The sequence below is a fragment of the Oncorhynchus mykiss genome, chromosome 5 (assembly GCF_057628025.1).
Source record: "Oncorhynchus mykiss isolate SJ-2025 chromosome 5, ASM5762802v1, whole genome shotgun sequence".
NCBI lineage: Eukaryota > Metazoa > Chordata > Actinopteri > Salmoniformes > Salmonidae > Oncorhynchus > Oncorhynchus mykiss.
In genome coordinates this window covers 42,282,788-42,299,436 of record NC_143026.1, presented here as the reverse complement: position 1 = coordinate 42,299,436, position 16,649 = coordinate 42,282,788, and the positions used below count along the sequence as shown (strand labels likewise).

Genomic DNA, 16,649 nt, shown 5'->3' with positions numbered 1-16,649 from the left:
GTAGGCAATTAAGGTCACAGTTAAGAAAAAACTTAGGACACTAAAGAGGCCTTTCTACTGACTCTGAAAAACACCAAAAGAAAGATGCCCAGGGTCCCTGCTCATCTGCGTGAACGTGCCTTAGGCATGCTGCAAGAAGGCATGAGGACTGCAGATGTGGCCAGGGTAATAAATTGCAATGTCCGTATTGTAAGACGCCTAAGACAGCGATACATGGAGACAGGACGGACAGCTGATCGCCCTCACAGTGGCAGACCACATGTAACAACATCTGCACAGGATCGGCACTTCCGAACATCACACCTGCGGGACAGGTACAGGATGGCAACAACAACTTCCCGAGTTATACCAGGAACGCACAATCCCTCCATCAGTGCTCAGACTGTCCGCAATAGTCTGAGAGATGCTGGACTGAGGGCTTGTAGGCCTGTTGTAAGGCAGGTCCTCACCAGACATAACCGGCAACAACGTCGCCTATGGGCACAAACCCACCGTCGCTCGTCACTGACGAGTCGCAGTTTGTCTCACCAGGGGTGATGGTCGGATTCCCGTTTATCTTCGAAGGAATGAGCGTTACACAGAGGCCTGTACTCTAGAGCGGGATCAATTTGGAAGTGGAGGGTCCGTCATGGTCTGGGGCGATGTGTCACAGCATCATTGGACGGAGCTTGTTGTCATTGCAGGCAATCTCAACGCTGTGCGTTACAGGGAAGACATCCTCCTCCCTCATGTGGAACCCTTCCTGCAGGCTCATCCTGACATGACCCTCCAGCATGACAATGCAACCAGCCGTACTGCTAGTTCTGTGTGTGATTTCCTGCAAGACAGGAATGTCAGTGTTCTGCCATGGCCAGCGAAGAGCCCGGATCTCAATCCCATTGAGCACGATTGGGACCTGTTGTATCGGAGGATGAGGCCTAGGGCCATTCTCCCCAGACATGTCTGGGAACTTGCAGGTGCTTTGGTGGAAGAGTGGGGTAACATCTCACTGCAAGATCTGGCAAATCTGGTGCAGTCCATGAGGAGGAGATGCACTGCAGTACCTAATGTAGCTGGTGGTCACACACTATACTGATTGTTACTTTTGATTTTGACCCCCCCTTTGTTCAGGGACACATTATTCCATTTATGTTAGTCACATGTCTGTGGAACTTGTTTAGTGTATGTCTCAGTTGTTGAATCTTGTTATGTTCATACAAATATTTACACATGTTAAGTTTGCTGAAAATAAACACAGTTGACAGTGAGAGGACATTTATTTTTTTGCTGAGTTTGTATATATACACACATTTGCTACAATTTCAAAAAAATCTGTTATCACTTTGTCATTGTGGGCTATTGTGTGTAGATTGATGAGGAAAATGTGATTTAATACATTTTAGAATAAGGCTGTGATGTAACAAAATGTGGAAAAGGGGAAGGGGTCTGAATACTTTCCCGAATGCACAGTATATTTATTAATTCCATGATTGTACTTTTAGATGTGTTTATTTTTGTGAATTGTTAGACGCACTGCACTGCTAGAGCCTGGAACACAAGCATTTCGCTACACCCGCAATAACATCTGCTAAATATGTGTATGTGACCAATAATTTTTTATTTTCCTTTCTTTTATTTCAAAAGAAAATCTTAAAACTAATAGAAATATAAAAACACAAAACCATAAAGTCTTTAGTAAACATATGACATATCATTTTTTTGGTTGTACTGCCTTGAGCAAGGCACTGTAAAACAACACATTTCACTGCCCCTAGCTGGTGTATGTGACAATCAAACATCAGATTTTACTGTATGTTGACCTTTGAATCACCATTGTTGACACAAGAGGATGGTAGCATAGCATACACCTGTAAAACCCCTTTCAAGCAAAATGTGTGCAAACAGAATCCCTTCCTCCTCCTCTTTTGCTCCCTCTCTCTAACACACACACCTGTAATGAGAGTGTGTGTATATATATATATATATATATATATATATATATATGTTATTCTTTTTTTTAAATTACTATGCTCATGGTAGATATGTTACCATGGTAAGTTGGTTTAACCCCCGGGTTGGGGAGTCATGTAGTTCAACTAGTAACTTACCTCCATTTTCAAGTAGTGGTAGTTGAACTCAATTCAAAGCTTGGTAGCGTTTTCAATAGTTAATTCCTTTTTTTTTGCCGTGCAGAGGTGTAGCTAACTACTGGAACTACATACTACTTTTTTGCTAAAGGAAAATAAAATGTGGGTGAAGTAGGCAATCATTTTCCTAAACGGCATCAGACCTGCCTAATTCTCACTTTTGTGTTTAATTGGCTAAATAACACATTCCGTTAACAATTGACCCCGGAATGATCTGTCGTGCATTTTGTAGTCTGTGACATTTCAGATTTAGATATGAGGCTTTTTCATGAAGTAGTTTGGATGTAGTGAACTACTTGTTCAAAGTAACTTTACTTAAGTAAAATGATATACATTTTTTTAAGGGTAGCTTTAGTGTACCTTAAGTAGAAGTTAAGTCATTTCTTGGTAAACTATGTTTTAAGAGGACCTTCCCCAACACCATTTAACCTTACCAATACTACCAGATCCAAATGTTTATCACAGACACCATCACATGGGGTGCAGTAGCTGTTCATGGAAAACTTTGAACCTTGGCGTTAACAGCTCATAATTGTGACTGAAAGATGACTACAGGGATCCATTATTATTGTATAATTATTATCAGTTTGTAAGATAAGCCCCCTTTACTTTTTAGGCCTTAAACTGGTGCTTGACCTCATGCCTATATAGGCGCTATACATGTGCCACACATACAGTGCCTTGCGAAAGTATTCGGCCCCCTTGAACTTTGCAACCTTTTGCCACATTTCAGGCTTCAAACAAAGATATAAAACTGTATTTTTTTGTGAAGAATCAACAAGTGGGACACAATCATGAAGTGGAACGACATTTATTGGATATTTCAAACTTTTTTAACAAATCAAAAACTGAAAAATTGGGCGTGCAAAATTATTCAGCCCCCTTAAGTTAATACTTTGTAGCACCACCTTTTGCTGCGATTACAGCTGTAAGTCGCTTGGGGTATGTCTCTATCAGTTTTGCACATCGAGAGACTGACATTTTTTCCCATTCCTCCTTGCAAAACAGCTCGAGCTCAGTGAGGTTGGATGGAAAGCATTTGTGAACACCAGTTTTCAGTTCTTTCCACAGATTCTCGATTGGATTATGGTCTGGACTTTGACATTCTAACACCTGGATATGTTTATTTTTGAACCATTCCATTGTAGATTTTGCTTTATGTGTTGGATCATTGTCTTGTTGGAAGACAAATCTCCATCCCAGTCTCAGGTCTTTTGCAGACTCCATCAGGTTTTCTTCCAGAATGGTCCTGTATTTGGCTCCATCCATCTTCCCATCAATTTGAACCATCTTCCCTGTCCCTGCTGAAGAAAAGCAGGCCCAAACCATGATGCTGCCACCACCATGTTTGACAGTGGGGATGGTGTGTTCAGCTGTGTTGCTTTTACGCCAAACATAACGTTTTGCATTGTTGCCAAAAAGTTAAATTTTGGTTTCATCTGACCAGAGCACCTTCTTCCACATGTTTGGCGTGTCTCCCAGGTGGCTTGTGGCAAAATTTAAACAACACTTTTTAAGGATATCTTTAAGAAATGGCTTTCTTCTTGCCACTCTTCCATAAAGGCCAGATTTGTGCAATATACGACTGATTGTTGTCCTATGGACAGAGTCTCCCACCTCAGCTGTAGATCTCTGCAGTTCATCCAGAGTGATCATGGGCCTCTTGGCTGCATCTCTGATCAGTCTTCTCCTTGTATGAGCTGAAAGTTTAGAGGGACAGCCAGGTCTTGGTAGATTTGCAGTGGTCTGATACTCCTTCCATTTCAATATTATCGCTTGCACAGTGCTCCTTGGGATGTTTAAAGCTTGGGAAATCTTTTTGTATCCAAATCCGGCTTTAAACTTCTTCACAACAGTATCTCGGACCTGCCTGGTGTGTTCCTTGTTCTTCATGATGCTCTCTGCGCTTTTAACGGACCTCTGAGACTATCACAGTGCAGGTGCATTTATACGGAGACTTGATTACACACAGGTGGATTGTATTTATCATCATTAGTCATTTAGGTCAACATTGGATCATTCAGAGATCCTCACTGAACTTCTGGAGAGAGTTTGCTGCACTGAAAGTAAAGGGGCTGAATAATTTTGCACGCCCAATTTTTCAGTTTTTGATTTGTTAAAAAAGTTTGAAATATCCAATAAATGTCGTTCCACTTCTTGATTGTGTCCCACTTGTTGTTGATTCTTCACAAAAACATACAGTTTTATATCTTTATGTTTGAAGCCTGAAATGTGGCAAAAGGTCGCAAAGTTCAAGGGGGCCGAATACTTTCGCAAGGCACTGTATGTCTCAAATTGAATTTAGTTATGAGGTATAGAGCCATGGAATTAATGTACAAGAGATTTTCATCTTCATATTCACAAAGTCATTGTGGTTCACCTCCCTTATGGACAAGCCAACATAATAAAATCATTTTAATAATGTTTTTTAAACATGAAAAACTGAATGTTCATTTCCTTGTTTGTGCATCTTCGTGTAATAAAGTTTTCTATTGGTAGTTAGTCCCTACTCTTAGTGGCTGTAAAGTATATGGCCATGTCAATCACCTGTCCTGAAACTGTATATATTATGTTCCTTCCCAGTACCTTCCCTCAGTTCTCCACCTGCCGCCACCGAGGATTCTCGCCTCTTCTTCTGAACAGTACTGTCATTCAGCTCAACTACATCATACCGGTGAGATTTATTTCACAATAAGTTATCACATGGCTGGAAATCCTGTTTGTAGGTGAAGTAATAACTTTAGAAACTGTTTTGACAAGGATTTTTCACGAGTCAGGTTTTATCATGTTTTCATGACAAATATGCATGAATTCTCCATGGGAGAATTCTCCATACATTTTGCTTAGGCTCCTGGTAGCTTCTCTTGCATGGTGCAGAGAACTGAGAACACGGTAATAGTACCACAATGTAGGAACCATTTAGGAACAATAAGGAACAGAACAGCTAAGAGCCGTTGTTTAGGTCGTACTTAACGATGACCTGTGCCATGTTATCTTCCATAGAGAGACCATGGCTGCCATAACTCGACAACCAGGGAGCTACCATCCATCAGACTTCCAGACGGGCCTCTGCGACGTCTTCAGTGACTGTGGGACATGTAAGAGGACAGAAATTCCTATTTAAGTAAGAGTGGCTGTATATCTTTTGTGCGTCCAGGATTTTTTCTTCATTTCATCCATGACTGAGCTAGCAGAATGGACTTAAAAAAAACATTTGCTTTCTCCTTCTCTCCTGGACTGAGAGTTAGAAACAGTATAATGTACTTCTACCGTACTTTCTCCCTCTCAGGTTGTTATGGTTGGTGGTGCTTCCCTTGTCTGAGCTGTTCTATCGCCAGTGATATGGATGAGTGTTGTCTGTGTGGGCCAACCATGGCCATGCGCGCCATGTACCGTACCAGATACAACATTAAGGCGAGTTCCTTTCATATACTGCAGCAATATAGTTATACCAGGCTCTATAACTGTTCCTCAGTCACATGAAACATTCTAACCAGAGGGACAGGCTCAGATGTCTGAGGCTCTCCTTGCTTCTCTGCTGCACTAACTGTCTTGTTCGGTTTGGTGTCCAGGGCTCCTTGTTTGGGGACTTCTGTTCCATCTTGTGGTGTAGGGTCTGCTCTACCTGTCAGCTGAAGAGAGACATAGATCTGAGGAAGGAGCAGGGGATCTTCTGAGCTCAGGTACAAGCACGATTCTGTCCATGTTTCACAGCACAGCTACTTATTTTCCGATAGAAACAATCTCACCCACCCACCCACCCACCCACACACCTGAGTGCATCTTTTAAACCTTTGTGCTACAGCCAAATAGCTTATTACAAGGTCCCTTGCACACATCAGCGGGTACTGAAAGAGCTGCTCAAATAAGAGACTGGTGTAAATGATGCCGTGCCTCGAATTGATGGGAGTGCTGTCGAAACTGTAGTGAAGCCATAATGCTCATTGGACCTACTGGCCCCTTCAACCTTATGTAAGCGTAACACATTGAGTCATTTGTGTTCTTTGTGGCATGTTCATCCTCATACAGTAGAACAGGTGAAGCGTTTTAAAAGACAAGATGTACTAGCGTTTACTGGTATTCATGTCTCTTTTCCTCTAGATGGCGCCAGATGCCTGAAGAAAAAGATTTGAGCTCCACTTCCAGTCTTCTGAATTCGTTTTTGCATTTGAGACAAGAAACAGAAAGCAATAAATGTCCGGTATTCTTTTTACCAAACATAATTTGTCAATATAAATGCTATTAAAACGCTCCAATGCTACAATAGTAGGACATGTATTGTGGCTTGATTATTCCCAAATTCCTAGAAATTGCACATCAGTCAAATATATATATTCTCTCTTATTTTTTTTAAATGTTTCTCCCCCTTTACTGCTGGTATGGACCACTTCTATGTTACATTATAATGAATAAAATAAAAAATGATTGTACACAAAACAAGTAAAAGATCATCTGAGCAGCGATATAACTCAAGTCAGTTAATAATTTCTCAGACACACCTCAGGGTGAAGCACTGTACACATGTACAGGTTAAACTGGTCATTAAACTTTAGACCTACGAGTTACCCATATTTTGCAATAGAGATAAAGGCAGTGACAAACTACAAGTCCATTGGAGATTATGGCAGGTAGATTAATCATGTAATTGTCAAACAGAGCCCTGCCATACAGGAAGTGTTCCCCTCTGTTCCCCTCTGTTGTGTGTGATATGCTCATTTATGATACCTGATAAATACACAACCGCTTGGATATCTGTGGTGATACTGTTTGAGATTTTGTGTGTCACTGTCAATAGAGCAGAAGGGGGACTTTGGACAGACATGAGGTCAGGTCATTGATGAACTGGTTTCCCAAACACTGATAAGAGTATATAGACATTTATTACCAAGAGAATCACTCACCATTACCAGGAGAAATACTCACCATTACCAGGAGAATCACTCACCATTACCAGGAGAAATACTCACCATTACCAGGAGAATCACTCACCATTACCAGGAGAATCACTCACCATTACCAGGAGAATCACTCACCATTACCAGGAGAATCACTCACCATTACCAGGAGAATCACTCACCATAACCAGGAGAAATACTCACCATTACCAGGAGAAATACTCACCATTACCAGGAGAATCACTCACCATTACCAGGAGAAATACTCACCATTACCAGGCGAATCACTCACCATTACCAGGAGAATTACTCACCATAGCTGACTACTGCAGTTGTCAATATGCATGGTAAAACCTACTTTTCTCCTTCTTCTCATCTCACCCTGCCTCTCAAGTAAGCATAGCTCTTTACCATTGAAATGTAAATGGTTGTATGTATTGTAAATGTTGTGTCACTTTATAACGTCAATGTTTTGTCCATCAGATGGGGGGGGGGACTCTAAGAAGGTAATGTATCCAATTCTAGTTATTTTGATACGAAGAGTTGAATCAACTACTTTTTCTTATGCAACTAAACATATCGGCCAATTTAAACAAATTAAAACTCTGGGAGGAAAGACTCACAACATGCAACTCCTCATCATGTGCTACAACTACCAGCTGCCTGGCTGTCCCTTGTAGGTTCCAGCATATTGGACAGAGCTGTGTGTGGATCCAACGGAGTCACTTACGCCAATGAGTTGTTATACAGGGAAACAGGCTGTTTGGATCTGGATTATAGGGGGACTGTGTATAGAAAATGCATGGCTAAATCTGGTTATGTAAAGCATTGTTATTAATTACTACTGCAATTTATCATCCATAAACTATTTGAGTTTCTGTATCACGCTGTAGTCTAATCAAACTGGCACAATGTCATTCTTACTTACGGGGTGTAAGTAAATTGTGATTCAAACGTTCTCTTTCAGAGAAACCAGGGGGAAGACACTAAGTGTCAAACGTGGACCTTGCTGAAGAAGTCGGAATTTGCAACTTCAACCGGATAAAACATAGCAGGAACACAAATTGTGATGAAAAAGAGCAGATTATGCAGAATATATATATATAATTTTTTAAACACAAACTTCTTTTTCAACTTTTATTCATCTCTTTGTTGATGTTGCACTCCAGGTCTGACAAAATGTCTCCAAACAGAATGTAACAAGATCCTCGCACAAGAGCACACAGCAACAAATAAAGTGTCAGTAGGAATTGCCCGTGTGTCTTTCACATTTCAACCTGAATAACAAACACCTTCACTGTGGGACACCAGTGTCTGAATCAAAGTATACACGAGATGGCAACAACTGGTAACTTGATGAGCCAATGGATTCAAGCATCCATTAATTAGTCCTAGAAAGATGAATGGTAACCTCCAAGCATAATCAACAGTAGAGAAACATGCTGGAGAACCACCAGATTGGAACTTGTCTCCAGGGAGAGAGAGCGAGAGAGAGAGACGGGACACTCGGCGAAGCTCTATCAGCCCATGCCAAAAAAACATCTGGATCTGGCTTCAACTGAACAATTTGGAGTTTGCAGTCCACAGTAGAGTACGGCGATGCACGATCTTGCATACCTTTGCCCAGCCAACCAGCCAAAACCTCTAGGGGAAACAATTGGGGGCTTTGTCCAAAATGGCACCCTCCATAGGGAATAGGGAGATGGGGTGCCCCGGTGTGGGTGATGTGTTCCATGCCAGGGGGTGTCAGTCAGTCTACTGGGTCATCTGAGCCTCTATGGCCTGGGCTGTCCACTCAGGAGCAGCCGCAGTGATCTTCTCCAGCAGGTTGTTCACCTGGAAACACAGAGACTGGATCTGCTTGTCCCAGGTGGGCAGGGGCTCCCGTGCTGAAAGACAGAGCAAGAGAGGGGGAGGGAAAGAGCGAGAGAGTTAAGTATCTTATTTAAAAAAGGAATAATGCTGAGAAAAAAATTCTGACACTGAAAAAGACAAAGTCCTTCCAAAAAAGCAAGCCTAGGATTATAGTCGCTCCAGATAGGAGCCACGGGAACCAGGTCCTAACCTAGAGAGGGAGGCATCTCATCCTCCTAGAGCCGACTGGGCAGCGGGCATAGCCGGAGACTTCTTTCAATAGAGGAGTCTGGGCACAGCTAACTACTCACTCTCAAAGTGGACGATTCCATCGATCTGGTCGATGAAGCCGTTCATGCGTCCCTCAGTGATCATCTGGGAGGCGATCTTCTCAGCCTGGGGGACAGGGACAGAGAGGGACAGCTCACTGGCATCTCCATGCACACTCACACTACACTACTGCACAGGAACACGGCAACAACGAGTTAATACAAAGGCCCTGGGCCAGAAACACACCCTAGCCCCTTGCCTCTAGCCTTGGTGGACTGCTAGCCATATTGCTTAGCGTACAATCCTCTCAGATCCCCATGAAGTGGCTAGGGGGTAGGGGTTGTTTTTGGACTGGGCCAGTGAAAGATGATCAAATTCATTCCAGGCCAATAGGAGTATGAAGTGGTGTTAGTCTGTGTACATAACTACTGTAATACTTAACCACAACACAGCCAATGGGTATGGCAGCTGTAACGGTATGCATTACCTACAAATTACAATGTATTTCGGTCTCACCCAGCCCAATGGAGAAATGTAGTGTAGTGTCTCACTCCCGTTATAATTCACTAACTCCATCCCACTGTTCTATTTAATATCTACACTGTAAGTCCACTGTAGCAAGACATGCAGTTCATGTTCTTTCAATGATACACACACACACACACACACACACACACACAGTAAATCTCACAGATTTACTCCTTTTATGAATGTGGTAGCCTAGTCCATTTACACGTAAACCAATGAGTAGTTCACACAACTCTACAATCCTTTCAATTCAGCAGTTGAAAAAGGGGGAGAATGGGGACAGAAACAGTTGTAGCAACACATACTGTAGGATATAAGATATGCCTGTAATGGACGACTGGGTAACAACAAGAACCCAAATATCCAACAGAGAGGGGAACTCAGATTGCACTGTTCCATGTAGATAGAATAGAAATACTTAGTTCAGGCAAGCTCAGACCTTTCTAATGCCTGGATCATTAAAACCTAAACAAACCATCTCCACTGCTTTCCTGTCATTCCAACATAGGTCATTTATTTGTACAGTACAACATCTTTCTTTTCATTCTTTAATAACCTTCATTTACTACTTACCACAGAGACAATACATGACAGATGTCTTAGGTGGCCCTAAATCAACTTGATCCTTAATCAAGACTACATTCTCACACGGCTATGAGTACTGCGTCCCCAATCCCACTACCTGAAGAAGCCTACCTGGCAAAATACGACACAATACGAGTCTTTAGAATGACAAAAACAGCTTTTACGTTCACAAAAACAGAGATGAATAAACAGAGACCACCGGTATCATGAGGGGAGTGCACATTCAGTTCTGATTCTTTCACGTCTTCAAGCGAGACATTTTGAGAAAGACAAGAAAGAAAGAAAGAAAGAAAGAAAGAAAGAAAGACGAGAGAGAGACAGAGAGAGACAGAGCCAAACAAGGCTTTTATTTCAATTAATTTTAGTTCTGTATTTTGGGTTTCACACCTCATTCATTAGTAAAGTAGTGATTATATTCCCTACCAGATTGCATCTGTAACCAGGGACCTCACCATCGGGACAATCGTCCTGCACAACAACATATATATTCAAAATGCAAGCCTTCTACGTAATGCTGCTTCTTTTAAAACTGACACTTCAACGTTCATATTACAATACCTCAAAATATTATTGCATTTATAGTTTGGGATAAATACTGTATGTCTGTGTTAGGGTGTTTTGAAGAAAATACAGAAAATAATTGGGGTTATTTCCCCCCCACTTCAACCTGTCATACTAAAAGGTTCTGGTTATGCCCTCAAAACGCTACTTTAATCATAAATCACATTCCCAATTCTTTCACTGAAAAGTAATTGTTTTCCATCAGATACTAAATGTCTTGAGGAATAAGATTCCTACACAAACTGTCATCCTTGATCACATATTAAAGAACAGTTTAAAAATGGGCCTGATTTTCACCATTTACAAATATAGTAAGTAACAGAACACATTACAAAAACCCTATACATATCCCCCCACCCCCCACCCAAAAGCAACACTTACACCTGTTGGGGTCTTGTATGTTGAAATTCATCTTACCTTAGCGGGAGGGATCTCCAAAAGCGCTCCTAGCTCTTCAAACGTGATGTTGTTGTAAAGTTTGCTAGCAGACAGCAGGTTGTGTTCAATAACAGCTCTGTCCAATATGCTGGAGCCTACAAACAGAAACCCACAGTCATGCAGCTGAGCATATTTTCTCATTACACAAATCGGTAGAATAACTTAAGGGCCGCGGAGAGAGGGCGAGGCAGAGACTGACCGTCTGCCATGGTGGCCTTCTGGTGTGGCATGAGCATGGCCGCAAACTCCTGCAGCTGGCTCCCCCTGATGATCCGGTCCAGGTACATCTTCTCTAGGATGCCGTAGGCCGCCAGCTGCTGACAGCGCTCGTCTTTAAACAGGGTGGCTAACATACGGGAGCGCTGCTGGCCTGGAGAGAGAGGAGAGAGAGAGAGAGAGAGAGGAGAGAAGTAACAAGTTACTACTTGCCGCCCCAATAAAAGGCCAAGGCAAAATCCGGAGTCCCAAAAAACAAAAACAACGACGTAGCAATGGCACAGTCAGAACTGCTTTAACGGCACGCCGTCTTATCACGCTGCGACTGACAACACACCAAACTGTGCAAAAACAGTGGCAGGTACCCGCTGATGCCAGGATGGTGCAGTGGAGAGCGTGCTTCAGGGCCTCCAGACGCTCGGTCTCGTGGACGATGGACTTGTAGGAGAGCTCGTTGTACCGCTGCGCCGCCTCGATAAACTTCCTCCTGTAGTCCAGCACTCTGGCGTAGCACACTTTGTAGTGGACCTGTAGCTGTTCGTTGGTGGACTCGTTCTGGAGCAGAGAGGCCCTGTTGATGTAGGCCTCGGCCTGGACAGGGTCGTCATCCTCCAGGTACAGACGGGCGATCTTCAGGTACGTGTCCAACTTATAGTCTACGTTGTACTGCCTGGACAAGAGGGCAAGAAGGTTGGTTACTTGAATCATACATGTTAGTGCTGAGCTAGAACAAAATTGGACACTCCCGGCGGGGTCCCCCAGCAATATATCTGGAAACACTGGACTAAATTGCTTCCAACACTCTACTCAGCAAACTGGATGCAGTTTATCACAGTGCCATCCGTTTTGTCACTAAAGCACCTTATACCACCCACCACTGCGACTTGTATGCTCTAGTCGGCTGGCCCTCGCTACATATTCGTCGCCAGACCCACTGGCTCCAGGTCATCTACAAGTCCATGCTAGGTAAAGCTCCGCCTTATCTCAGTTCACTGGTTACGATGGCAACACCCATCCGTAGCACGCGCTCCAGCAGGTGTATCTCACTGATCATCCCTAAAGCCAACACCTCATTTGGCCGCCTTTCGTTCCAGTTCTCTGCTGCCTGTGACTGGAACGAATTGCAAAAATCGCTGAAGTTGGAGACTTTTATCTCCCTCACCAACTTCAAACATCTGCTATCCGAGCAGCTAACCGATCGCTGCAGCTGTACGTAGTCTATTGGTAAATAGCCCACCCATTTTCACCTACCTCATCCCCATACTGTTTTTATTTATTTATTTTTATTTTTCTGCTCTTTTGTACACCAATCTCTACCTGTACATAACCATCTGATCATTTATCACTCCAGTGTTAATCTGCATAATTGTAATTATTTGCCTACCTTCTCATGCCTTTTGCACACAATGTATATATAGACTCCCCTTTTTTCTACTGTGTTATTGACTTGTTAATTGTTTACTCCATGTGTAACTCTGTGTTGTCTGTTCACACTGCTATGCCTTATCTTGGCCAGGTCGCAGTTGCAAATGAGAACTTGTTCTCAACTAGCCTACCTGGTTAAATAAAGGTGAAATAAAAAAAAAATAAAATAAAGTGACTTACTTCTGTCCTGTTTCCAGAGGAATGCCCACTAGAACCTGAGCAGCGTTTCTCCAGTCCTCCTCCTTCTCATAGATGGTGGCTAAGTGCTGTCTGATGGAGGCCACCTGGGGGTAGACATGGGATTTAGACATAGGGTAGACATTTGTATTATTTCTTTCCAACCAGTGTCTAGCCTAGATCTGGGACACCAGGTGTGTGCACTGTGCACTCTGTGAGCAATCAAGTGCCAGACAAAAGAGAAAACCAGCAGAAACACAGGCCCAATGAGTAAAGTATTACAGTACTCACCTGTTCTTCAAAAGAGATGACCCTGGGCTGTATCTTCTCTAGTGTGAAGTGGTAGACTGCCTTGGCTGTGCTGTCAGGAAGACTGGGGATGTTTGTGCAGAAGTCTGTCAGCAGCTGTCTAGAGATCACTAAGCTGACGTTCTCATTGACCACTGCAGGGCAGGAGAGCATTACAGTTAGAAAGGGTATACAGTCATGTGATTTATGAGCTATGGTTGTACAAAGGAAAAGGGGGAATGTATGTAGCACCGGTGTGCAGCAGGATGTATTCTATCCTTCACTTTGTGCAGGATACTCACTTGCTTCGACGAATGCTTTTAACGATTCCAATTGTTCTGCATCTGTGAATTGGATGGCCTTCTCCAGAATCTGTCGATATCTACAATCGATAAAAGGGTGGGATTAGATAGCGATCTTAAGTTATAAATGATATTCATGACTTGAGAATTGAACATTATTTTCACAAATGCACTTCCAGAAATGACAAAACGGAAATGGAATAGCAAGCCTATAATCACCAAATAAGAAACAATACACACATTGAAATAACAAGCAAGATACAGTTAAGTGGGTTAACTATTGTTACATGATTTGGTCTGTACTCGCCATGGCGCCCCAGTAGCAGCCTAAGCAGAGAGCTCCTGTAAATATATAGATATTTAATCAAGTTTATATTGAATCATGTTTAAGTGTTTTTAATTGCGTTATTTTAAAATCAGCTGTTATGTTTTTGATAACATGGAGTTTTATTGCGTATTTATGGTGGTTTTGACACACAAATCTGCAGGTGGGCTAACTCTTCTTGGCCTGGCTACTTAGCTGGCTGGCTAATTGTTTTTGTTCGAATTATGCATCTGGACACTGTACCAGCTTTTTAAGTTTAACCTGGCTGCTGGTTCCTGATCTTTTGAAAACATAAAGAAAAGACTCACCTGAAGATTGAAAGGAATGGGAGGTGCAGTAAAGGAATGCCATACTGAGGCTGAGGGCTTGTAATGAGGATGACTGGCTAGTGCTCTTATTTATTTTTTATTTTAATTGTATTTATTTCACCTTTATTTAACCAGGTAGGCAAGTTGAGAACAAGTTCTCATTTACAATTGCGACCTGGAATTGTGTGTGGTGAGATTTATGGTGCCCAGAGCTGCTGAGGGCCTCTGAGGCATCACCCCAAGCGGGTGCCATGTGTACATTATGAAGGAGAAGTCCAGTAGCTACATGACTCATAGACCCACCAGTTGTTTAAAACCCTGCCGTTGGCATCTGACTCTTGTCTGACTGGAGAAAGGCATGCTCTTTTTAGCTTTGTAAATCACTGCAGAGCAATGCAAGCTATTTTGCCTTGGAACGGCCGTCCAAAGAAGGATCGTGACTAGGCTGGTTCCCAGAGTAGCCCTCTACATGATCCTCACCAGACTCTTTCTCACCCATCTCCCTGAACACCTTCCTCTGATCAAGCCATGAACTGTCCCTCTCCATCTTTGGAGGATGCATGCTCTCAAAGATTTGGACTCTATTGGTTGACCTAACTATACTGTTACATAGCTAGACTACTCATGACCTATTACTTGTGTGTTTTATGCTTTTCTAGAGATTTGAGATTGTTATGAAAAGCGCTATAGAAATGTAATAAATTATTATTAAAGGCTAGCTAGCTGAAGTGTATTTACTGTCTGTAGCTAGCTGATCGACTAGCAGTGCACACTGTTGAGAACAAGACCTTTGGCAAGACTTTTAACCACCGATACTGTCTCGCTAGCTACAAACCGGTAAAAGGTATACAACAGAGACGGAAGAGAAAGCGAGACATCCCAACCCCTCGTTGTTTCTTGTACATATAGCATAGTCAGCTACAGACCAGACCCAGCTGCCAATGCATTGGTGCCTATGGAAGAACCACAGTTAAACAGACCGGAACTTACCATTTTTTAAATGGTAAACGGCCTGAGTGGGACATCTTAATTTATCCACCATCTTTGGGTATAGCTGTACCGGTTGCTACAGTTTTATGCTAATTTGAGAACTAGCATAGCATCGGCGGCCTGCTCATTGACGCTTTATAATTCACTCTAAACGTGACACTCGGGTTGAAAGTAATGTATATCTCCATTCACATATATTTTCAATTTTTTTTGCTCAATACATACTTTCCAGCGAGATCTTTGTGGGATCCGCTTGAATTCATAAGCTGTGCAAGCTCCTGTCTCACTCCGGCCGCCATTTCTCCGACGAAGTGTCAACAAGGAGAATTCTCAGCTGACAAGAGTGTATGTCCACTTTACCGGCAGGAAGGTCCTTCAAGACTGGCAACCGACCTGTACATCTCTCGTTTTGGTTTCTAATCTGGTATTAGTTTGCTTTTTAGACTTTACTGATAATATGATACATTGTTTTATCTGTATGGAACAGTTACAATTCTAACAAAAGTTCTATTAGCTTTAGATAATTTTTCACGCCTGTTTTCCAAATAAATATTTTTGATATTATGGTAGTGAGACCAAATGCACGTCTATACTGGAAATGGATTAACCTAAATGAAAATGATATTGTATGATCAGTCGAGTTTAATAACATATTATCAATAAGTTGTTCTTCGTGGATATTAGTTAGCATCAGCACCAATTACAACACATCCGAAGTGGAGCCAAAATTAAATATTCTTAATATTGGTATGTTGATATTTGTTCCAATTCTATCTCTACCCCTTCGCTGGCCCTACCCCTTCAATGTTCGCAGATCTGTACGGTGGAATGGAAGGATATGGTGAAAGCTTTGACACTACACTGCTATACACAGCATTTAGTGGTCTAGGCTACATACATTGAAGTTATAAGTTACATCCATTTTAATATTTTACTTTGGCCAGATGGCAGCATTTCTCCTCTTACCGCCACGGTTGCTGAAATGGAAGACACGTTAACAGGTGTGATTCCAAAATATATTGGTCAACCTTGACACAACACCTTTAGATAGATGTAGCCCATACAAGCTACCTGAACAACTACATTTTAAAACATTTATTTTATTTAACTAGGCAAGTCAGTTAAGAACAAATTCTTAATTACAATGATGGCCTACCCCAGCCAAACCCCGACACTGGGCCAATTGTGTGCCACCCTATGGTGACACAACACAATTAGACCCAACCAAATCATGAGAAAACAAAAAGATAATTAATTGACAAATTGGAAAGAATGAACAAAAACAGAGCAAACTAGAAGGCTATTTGGCCCTAAACAGAGAGTACACAGTGGCAAAATACCTAACCACTGTGACTGACCCA

The 16,649-nt window shown here is 42.2% G+C and overlaps 2 protein-coding genes across 5 annotated transcripts; one reads left to right on the top strand and one right to left on the bottom strand.

Annotated features, from left to right (window-relative positions):
* The first annotated feature begins 4,664 nt into the window (after window positions 1-4,664).
* Window positions 4,665-6,395, top strand: plac8.2 (placenta associated 8, tandem duplicate 2). The gene is made up of 5 exons (XM_021602962.2): window positions 4,665-4,800; window positions 5,130-5,224; window positions 5,416-5,540; window positions 5,699-5,809; window positions 6,228-6,395. The coding sequence occupies exons 2-4, from the start codon at window positions 5,137-5,139 to the stop codon at window positions 5,801-5,803; spliced, it is 318 nt and encodes a 105-aa protein (XP_021458637.1). The 5' UTR covers window positions 4,665-4,800; window positions 5,130-5,136; the 3' UTR covers window positions 5,804-5,809; window positions 6,228-6,395.
* A 1,752-nt stretch (window positions 6,396-8,147) lies between these two features.
* Window positions 8,148-16,237, bottom strand: cops4 (COP9 constitutive photomorphogenic homolog subunit 4 (Arabidopsis)). 4 transcript variants are annotated; one of them, XM_021602960.3, is made up of 10 exons: window positions 15,514-16,150; window positions 13,666-13,745; window positions 13,367-13,518; window positions 13,079-13,182; window positions 11,839-12,143; window positions 11,457-11,627; window positions 11,237-11,352; window positions 10,682-10,726; window positions 9,187-9,271; window positions 8,148-8,910 (listed from the first exon to the last, which is right to left on the bottom strand). In XM_021602960.3, the coding sequence occupies exons 1-10, from the start codon at window positions 15,585-15,587 to the stop codon at window positions 8,777-8,779; spliced, it is 1,266 nt and encodes a 421-aa protein (XP_021458635.1). In that variant the 5' UTR covers window positions 15,588-16,150; the 3' UTR covers window positions 8,148-8,776. The 4 variants fall into 4 exon arrangements, with proteins under 4 accessions (XP_021458635.1, XP_036833473.1, XP_021458636.1 ...); XM_036977578.2 differs by having other exon boundaries at window positions 15,289-15,624; XM_021602961.3 differs by lacking the exon at window positions 10,682-10,726 and having other exon boundaries at window positions 15,514-16,237.
* Window positions 16,238-16,649: the final 412 nt, after the last annotated feature.